We start from the raw sequence: 9,514 nt of genomic DNA, 5'->3' as shown, positions 1-9,514 counted from the left end.
ATTACCACTGTCAGCATCATCATCATCATCATCATCAGCAGCATCAACTCTAGCATCACCATCAGCAATATCTTCATCATCACCAATAATCATCATCATCATCTATAACTTCCGTATCGCTATCAGCAAAATCTTCATCATCATCATCATCATCATCATCAATAATCAATAATAACTCCAGTATCACCATCAGCAAAATCTTCTTCATCATCATCTCTAGCATCACCATCAGCAAAATCTTCATCATCAGCACCATCATCATCATTATCTATAACTTCAGTATCGCTATCAGCAAAATCTTCATCATCATCATCATCATCATCTATAACTCCAGTATCACCATCAGCAAAATCTTCATCATCAGCACCATCATCATCATTATCTATAACTTCAGTATCACCATCAGCAATATCTTCATCATCATCTTCATTATCAATAACTCCAGCATCACCCATCAGCAATATCTTCAACATCATCATCATCATCAACTCCAGTATCACCATCAGCAAAATCTTTTTCATCATCATCATCATCACCAATAATAATCATCAATAATCATCAATAACTCCAGTATCATCCCCATTAGCAATATCTTCTTCTTCATCATCATCATCATCATCATCCTCCTCATCCTCATACCTGTATGATTCCGTGTCCCTGCGCAAACACCTCGATCTCCTCCACCTTCTGAGCTGTGTTCTCCAGAGCTCTGCGCACCGCCGGCACCGTGGGCCGCAGACCGTTCTGCTTCAGACCTGAAGTGCACACACACATCATCAACACCAGCATGACAGCATAATGTAGTCCACTGAAGTTAAAGCACAGAGTAAATGATGATGCTGTGAGCTAAAGATGCAGCTTCACCCACCTGACAGCACGAGGGCGATTCCTCCGCAGGCGTTCGGGGAGGACATGGACGTGCCGTTCATCAGCTGAGTGCCGCGCAGCGTCCAGTTGGGCACGGAGGCGATGGCGCCGCCCGGAGCACTAATACTGACGCCCAGAGCGCCGTCTGTGCAGGGCCCACGGGATGACCAGGTGTACTGGTTAGGAGGAAGCTTCTCTCTCAGAGAATACTCGGCCACCATCATATCTGGAGTAACATACGCTCCCACTCCTGCACACAGCAACCACACACTTAAAGAAGACCCATTATGCCTGATGTACGAAGCGTCTCTGCTGTCTATCTCATGAGTGTTTGAGCTGAGAACAGCACACAGATAATGTGCTCCAGCTCTCTGAAACTGACTCTTTCAGGCTTTGATCCTAATTGTGGTGTTTTAGTGACTGTCGCTTTAAATGCAAATAAGATTGTGGTCTATACAGAAGAGGGCGGAGCTACAGATGGCAGTGCATCACCATAAAGACAGATGTAAAGCAGCAGTGTGTGTGTTGTGAGTGCTGGTCAGGTGTGCTTCAGTGTGAGTGTGTGTTCATGCTTCTGTCAGTCTATGTGGCTCCTGATCTAAATCTACACATCTATAATCCTCTTAGTCTATGCTGACATCATCTTCAGCAGCTCAAACACTCTAATGGCGAATGGACAGACGGCTGCTTCTCACTCAGGGCTGCTGGACATGCTAATGAGATGGAGAGATGGGCACTAGTGGGCGGGGCTTTCCCCCTCTGATGACACGTACAAAGGGAGAATGTCAATCACAGTGATTCTGCATCAAGTTTGATTATAATAAACACAATTAACTCATGTTCATCATTAGAGGCTGCCATCGGTTACCAACAACTCAGTTTATCATTTAGAAAGGTTAACAATAAGTAAAAAAATATTTATTAACAGATATATTCCCCAACACATTTAAGCATTTTGTAATATTTAAACATTAATAATGATAATGAATGGACAATGCTTGAAATGAATCAGAATCAGTGGTGTTTAATGTGTTCATGCGGTGGCCTGCTGAACATAGACATAGTACAGCCAATAAAGAATTTATTTAAGCGACTGTTTGCGTACCGATCACACTGCTGGTGGTTCCTCCAGGACAGCCCACGGTGGTCAGACATGGACCGTTATTCCCCGCACTCGACACGAACATAACATTATACTTCTGTACAGCCTCCGTGATGACCTCACAGATTCTCCTGTGTAACACAGACACACACACACACACACCTGTGTGATGCACACAGCTTTCTGTCAGAGATTTCTTAACTTATGACTAGGGCCAGACGGAATCTGCAGAGGTTTTTTGCTATTTCTGCTGAGGATTTTGGTAAAAAGATTTCTGCGGATTGATTTTGGGAGTATCATAACTAAAACCTTAATATATGAAATAAAAAAATAACAACATCTTTTTAACTTTTATTTAATGTTTACAATGCAAATCCATTGAGATTTGGTAAACAAAGCAAGTCTCTCATATAATATCTCTACTAAAATACAGAAAATAATACTGTACAAACTGCATTGAACATAAATCAGATGAACATTTGCATATTAATGAATAATATTACAGTAATTAATTAAAAAAAAACTGAATAAATATAGATTTACACACATCTACTCAAGTAAATAAACAAAATTAACAATGAGCTAAAAATATACGCACAGATTTCGTGTGGGCCTAGTTATTACTCATACTCACCCTGAGTTTGGCCAATGCGTCGCTTCACCGTAACTGTAGTTCACAAGATCACACTTATAGTTTATAACTTCAATCATCTGCAGAGGAAAATAATAAAAATCTTAATTATCATTAAATACAACATATTTATTGTCATTTTTTAATGTGTGAACATTTCGGGCGCAGTGTGCAATGAACAAAAATATGACATAATATTATATTACATTATAATAGATTACATTACATCACAAATTAAATACATTATTTAATGTAATGTGTGAAAATTGAGCTAATTCATTGCTTGCAAATGATCACAAACAAAGTAGTACATTAGTACGGAGACCCGAAAGGGAAGTGATGGTGGGGAAAAAATTGGTGGAAGAAAAAAAGTGATAGGAATATATGTATTATTGTTTTTCGTTATCTCGCAAAACTGTTGTTCCACAAACACTTCCTGTTCACTTCATACATGTCAACCCTCCCGGTTTTGACAGGATTTTACCCTTCTATCCCACTATCATCCTATCATTAAGTATTTTCCCATATTTCTCCCATATTTCTAAACTTGAAAGCATGTTGAAATTAATATGAAAATGTCTGCATTTACTTTTTTTTCTTTAAAGCTGTGCGTCAATTATCGGCCTTCATATGCAACCCCTGAATTAGTGAATGCATGTGTAAGCGCTGACTGACGGACGCGCTCCATATGATAAACTGACCCCAGATCAGCTTCTGTACATGCCATTTAAAGAGGAGCTAACGTGCAGGACACTTTTGAATTCGGGTGTGTGTTTAAACAGACAAATACACTTAATGATATGTAAACATGTCCGATCGGCGTGTTTTATTTTAAACACAGCTAATTTCCTCTTAAATGAGTACAAACAGTCACTAAAGTAATGGAGTGCTTTCATTCTAGATCTGTGTGTTTTTCAAGGGTCATCTCTGTTATCAAACTAAACAATAGGAGAGATTCATTTGCTGCTCTCCACTTGTTTGACAACAGAGGTGTCACTTTAAATGGTGTGTGCAGAAGCTGATCTGGGATCAGTTTATCATACAGAGTGCGTCAGTAAATCAGCGTTTATACATGCATTCACTGATTCAGAGGTTGCATATGAAGCTTTAATGGAAAGAAAGTGAATGCAGACATCTTTATATTAATTTCAACGTGTATTTAAGATTAAAATTATGAAAGAAATATGGGAAAATACTAAACCTCTTAAGGCCCAAGGTGTTTTTACATGCATTTTTTAATTCTCTTTGCTATTTGGGCTTATTGGAACCTAATTAGAATGAGTATCATCTCTTGACACTGTTTACTTTTAGAGAAAAATGATGTCCATATATGTGAAACACTTTTTCCCGAATTTTTTTCATGCATATTTAGCAGATTTTTTTTTTTACTTTCTTTGACTATCAGAGAGTAAAAACCATTTTTTTCCCCCCATTTTGGACAGTTAAAATAGTGTTTGAGACATTTCAAATGCTGTAAAACAGTTGCAGGATGACACTGTATGTCTGTAACAAAATATAAAACATTTAAAGTATTTTAAACAGCCACTAAAGAGCTAAAATATGTGGCCACTCAGGCCCTAGGAGGTTAATGATAGTGGGATAGAATGGCAAAAAATGGGTGAATCCCAGCAAAAACAGGAGGATTGACATGTATGAAGTGAAAAGGAAGTGTTTGTGGAACAACAGTTTTGTGAGATAACACAAGACATCTTTCCGAGGGAACACAACAACTTAAGAAATCAACCATCAAGTCCCTTCTGGGTCTCCGTACATTAGAATATATTACATTACATACAATGCATTTATTCTTTAATGTGTGAACATTTTGGGCTCAGTGTGCAATGAATTTAGGGCTGCATTGCATTGGTTTCTGAGTGTGAAGATCTGCTGATGTGTGTGTGTGTCTCTCTGACCGCTCGTATGAGGCCGGTTCCCGTCTCCATGGTGCTCAGGCGAGTGTCTCCGATCTTCAGCGCCAGGATCTGAGCTCCAGGAGCCACACCGTTACGCTCGGGTTCATCTGGGAAATGACCTGCTGCGATGCTGGCCACGTGTGTCCCATGAGCCCCTGCACACACACAAGCAGATCAGTGAAAATCATATTGAATCGCATAATCAAATAATGTCATACCGATGATAAGCTTTAGACAACAGCAATCTGTAGTTCCTGTTTCAGGTTAACCCACAGCACACATTTAACAGATTAATACTTTCAGGTTTAAAATGCAGTTCAGGTCATTGTTGATTTATTTTTCTTGCAAACTAATAGCATCAGCAGATTGATGTTACAGCACCATAATCAAACTTTCGGACACCTTTAGCACTCATGTAGTGGGGGTCATGAGTCTCTGGTATTGTTAGTTTGGGGGTTGCGGGCTGAAAAGTTTGGTCTAAAACACAAGTGTGATTGTCTTCACCTCCGCTGGTGACGATGCAGAGTGTGTTTCCCTCATCATAGATGTTGACGGAGAAGTTGAGCATCTCAGCGAATCCCAGCGTGCAGAACTCCTGTCTCTCTCTGTAGGAGCTGAGGACAGTGCAGGACGACAGATCTCCACACTCAGACGTGTCCACCACAGCCCTGACACACACACACACACACACAGCGAGAGAGAGTCATCAAACACACACAAACACAGACAGTCATCAAAAATACACACACAGTCAACAGACACATGCAATAACACACTCTCACTCACATACACACAGACAAACATACACCCACACGTGCATATAGTAATCAAACACACAGAGACAAGTGCGCACACACACACACACACACACACACAGAGACAAACACAATTGCACATATAGTCAAACACACACAGTCATCAAAACACACACACACACAATCCTCATTAGTGCACACAGTTATCACACACACAAAACAAATCTTGCACACAGAGCCATCACACACACGCACACACACACACACACACACACACACACACACACACACACACACACAAAGAGATAACAAAAACACACACGCCTGCGGCAAGAATTAGTGTGCTGACCTCCACGTGACCCCGTCGTGCCATGATATACAGTCATACACGGGTCCAGGATCACTGTATTTCTTCTCCAGCATTCCCAGCAGCTCCACATGACACTGCAGCTCCTCCTTCTGGAGCTTCTCCATCTGAAAACACACACACACACACACACCATAATGACATTATAGCTCATTAACTCGCATTTATTTGCCTACTAAAACACTATAACTATATATATATAAATAACTATATAAAGCACATTAACTCACAATATGAAGGTGTGATATTATTATGATCAGAAGTGCACCTGTGAGGGGTTTGTGTGTGTTTGGTCGAACTCTTCTGTCCTGCGGCTGGCCTCAGCGAGAGCTGCTCGGTGTGTCGGATCCCACAGCTTCTCCTTGCGCTCTTTCTGAAGCGCCAAAACAGACACACACACACACACACACACACACACACACACACACACAAAAGAAAAGTGTGTGTAACAATCAACAAATGCATGCACTCAAGTAAAAGTCAACAAGTATGCATGTGCATGCGTGCACACACACACACACACACACACACAAACACACAAACACACACGAGGAATGATCATGTAAAAAAAATAAATAAATAAATTCAACAAACGCACACACACAGGGAACAATTATGCACACACAATCAAGAAACGCACACACACAAAAAACGCACACACACTTACACACGAGGAACAATCATGCACACACGCATAGACAAAAACGAGGAACTATCATGCACACACAATTAACTAACACACACACACACAGACACAAATGCACACACACACACACACACACACACACACACACACAATAGGAACGATCATGTAAAAAAAACAACAACAACACAAACACACGAGAAATGATTACGCACACACAATCAAGAAATGCACACACACAAACAAGGAACAATCATGCACAAACAAACACAAGGAATGATCATGTAAAAATAAACAAATGCACACACACACATTTACAAGAAAAGATCATGCAAGAATCAACAAATGCGCGCACACACACACACACACACACACGTACACAGGTGCTCTGGCATCAGTCTGGCATTACCTGTATTCTCTCTTTAAGAGCTTTAGGGAAGAAATCATAGCCGTTTTTCACTCCAATGTGATATTTCCCAGACGGATTGACCCACGCTGCAGGAATCTGAAGAGAAACGGGAAACATTTACTCTCAAAAATAATTAATATATTTACATTATCACATTATCATCATGACACACCAACTCTTACATAAAAAAATATTAATAATAAATAAATAAATAAATAAAATTCATTTTTATATAATAACATTATTTTAAAACTTTGTACAGCACGTTATGCTAAAGTATCAGCAATGTTTGGATTTCCACACAACTAACATAGCAATTATTGTGAATAACAGACATGAAGAGAAATAAATCATCAACAGTAAAGCATGCTATGCAAGCACAAGTAGATGACAGATTTCAAATATTAAAAATTTTAATATAATAATAATAATAATAATAATAATATTAATAAATGTTGTTATTATTATTATTATTATTAAATTAGAAATTAAAATATAATCATAATAATCATAATAATATTTAAATATAATTTGTAAAGAAAATAATGCATAAATAATAAAATAAATAAATAATAGTGCAAATAATAAAATTAAATACAAACATTTATTTCCGGATGCACAATGTTTCAAAGATTCAGTATGGTTAATGTAAATGTGCATGAGTGTTAATAATCAATTTTTAATCACTTTTTTGACTGTTATCCCCATCTGAAACTCAGAAAACTATATAATGCACATAATGGCCTGTTGTGTGTGCGTTTTCTCACTTTAAGCGTGCGTCCAGTCAGACCGCTCACACTGCCCTCCTTCACCTCCACCACTGTGCTCATGTTCACGTCACCGCTGCCCGTGGTGTCGATGATGTCCACGATCTTCGGCTTTCCGTCTGTGGTGATCTAAACGAGAGGAAACAACACACTTCAGTAGAGCTGCACATTATAGCATGTCAGCATGGAGACCGCAGTGGCACTGTGATAGTTATTCAACACTATCAGTCATGAAACTTGATTTCTGTTCAGTTAGGAAAAACTAAATATTGCAATATCAGATTTTCCAGTGTATTGTAACAGCCCTAATATTACACTTCAGCATCACACACTTCATATCAGCTTACATGATGAAAACTGAGACCAACTCATCACAGGATCCAAAGAGTTTCACATGAGCATCACACACATGATCATTCATCATCCAGAAATGAAGATCAGCTTCTGTCCACAAGGGCCCTTAGCTTGTTTATTTCCACATCAGAAACATATAGCTAGTTCACAGCAAGATAAACATCAACAAAAACATTACATCATAATAACAACTTCATCATTCCATTAGAAATGATGTGGGAAGGAAATAAATTTACATTTTACATTATAAACATTACATATGATTTTCAAGAGCCCTTAGTAGTGCAGTAAAAGAAGTGCTGACAGCTGAGTAAAAGCGCACAACAGCTGCTGGATCTTCCGTCAGCTCATGTTAAACGCAAACCATCACTGATTATACAGCATACAGCTAGAGACTGTTTTGCTGAACAGCTGCCTGTGTAGGGAACTCAATAGGGTTTGAAACACAGCCATTGTCATGTATAACACAATGGAGTTTTTTTAATGTTTGACATTATAAATGATTATTATATTAATCTATCTTGGTATCTACCTTGTCGTACGTCTCAAACAAATCGCGGTAGTAGCACAGAAGCTGTTGTTTTATTGTAGTGTATTCTCAGTAATGTGAGTGTCACTCATGAGGATGACACAGCTTGTCCTTTCAGATATACATTTTGTGTGTTTGAGGGCTTTTTTTTAGCTTTGTTTACTAGAGATATGTTAGTGCTTCGCTGGTTCAAGTGTGACACTTGAATTCCGATAACGTTCGCTGCCTGTGATTCCGTTAACGGGAGCAAAACCCGCTGCGGCCTGCTGATGAGCTGCAGCCGCGGGCTCGATTTACCTGCATGCCCGGGGCCCCTGGGTCCACGCCGGTGTCGAGAATCGCGATGAGCACCCCTCGGCCATCGTACTCCGGGTACTTAGTGAGGAACGAAGCAGCGCCGGTCTCTTTTTTCGGGAGCAGCCCGTGAAACGGGAACGGTTCTTCGGCGGAATGAGCAGACATGACCGTACAGAAGGAGGATGAAAACACAACACGAAACAGCGGACACCGGTACCGACACAATGTGCGACGACGCTCTTAAAGGCGCAGCGACACCCTCAGCCGCTCAGCCTCACACTCATACACATACAGATGAGGGCAGAATTATTAGCCCTCCTGCTCAAGTTTAATTATTTTATATGTCAATATTTTATAAAAACTTTTATAATTATAAAGGCAATAGTTTTAATACCTAATCATTTATTTCCTCTTTGTCATGATGACAGCAAATAATATAAGACTAGATATTTTTCAAGACACTACAATTCAGCTTAAATTGACATTTAAAGTGTAAAAAATGTGTATTATGTGTGCAAGAGCTGTGTTGAGGTCAAAATTATTAGCCCTCCTATATGGGGTTCCATTTGTGCCAAAATTCCCAAGCTTGCTTTCTGCTTTGTACTTTACATTTGTCTTTGTCTACTCTCATTGCCCGCATGCATGGGAATTTTGGCACAAATGGAACCCCATACTCCTATGCAATATTAATTCTTTTTTTAAATAGTTCTCAAGTGATATTTAATTAATGAGGACAATTGTTCACAATATTTCCTCTAACATTGTTTTCTCTGGGAAAAAAAAATATTTTTTTATTTTAGCTAGAATAAAAGCAGATTTTAAGCGTTTTAAAGCAACTGTAAGGTCAGTATTATTCTCCCCTTCAGCAATATTAGTGTTG

At 39.2% G+C, this 9,514-nt stretch overlaps 1 protein-coding gene across 3 annotated transcripts in view; it reads right to left on the bottom strand.

Annotated features, from left to right (window-relative positions):
- The window catches only part of tpp2 (tripeptidyl peptidase 2), a 25,503-nt gene extending 16,654 nt beyond the window's left edge, over nt 1-8,849 (bottom strand). For all 3 annotated transcript variants that reach the window (XM_005168010.6, XM_005168011.6, XM_002660321.8), the window contains exons 1-11: nt 8,635-8,849; nt 7,455-7,583; nt 6,688-6,783; nt 5,904-6,008; nt 5,618-5,742; nt 5,018-5,181; nt 4,514-4,668; nt 2,604-2,680; nt 1,973-2,100; nt 869-1,117; nt 640-755 (exon numbers count right to left, since the gene is read on the bottom strand). In XM_005168010.6, coding sequence (XP_005168067.1) covers nt 640-755; nt 869-1,117; nt 1,973-2,100; nt 2,604-2,680; nt 4,514-4,668; nt 5,018-5,181; nt 5,618-5,742; nt 5,904-6,008; nt 6,688-6,783; nt 7,455-7,583; nt 8,635-8,799 — 1,509 coding nt within the window. In that variant the 5' untranslated portion in view covers nt 8,800-8,849. The remainder of the gene's footprint in view (nt 1-639; nt 756-868; nt 1,118-1,972; nt 2,101-2,603; nt 2,681-4,513; nt 4,669-5,017; nt 5,182-5,617; nt 5,743-5,903; nt 6,009-6,687; nt 6,784-7,454; nt 7,584-8,634) is intronic.
- Nucleotides 8,850-9,514: the final 665 nt, after the last annotated feature.

The sequence above is a fragment of the Danio rerio genome, chromosome 1, assembly GCF_049306965.1.
Source record: "Danio rerio strain Tuebingen ecotype United States chromosome 1, GRCz12tu, whole genome shotgun sequence".
Classification (NCBI taxonomy): Eukaryota; Metazoa; Chordata; class Actinopteri; order Cypriniformes; family Danionidae; genus Danio; species Danio rerio.
Note: the sequence above shows the minus strand (reverse complement) of the source record. Positions and strands in the feature narration are given on the sequence as shown.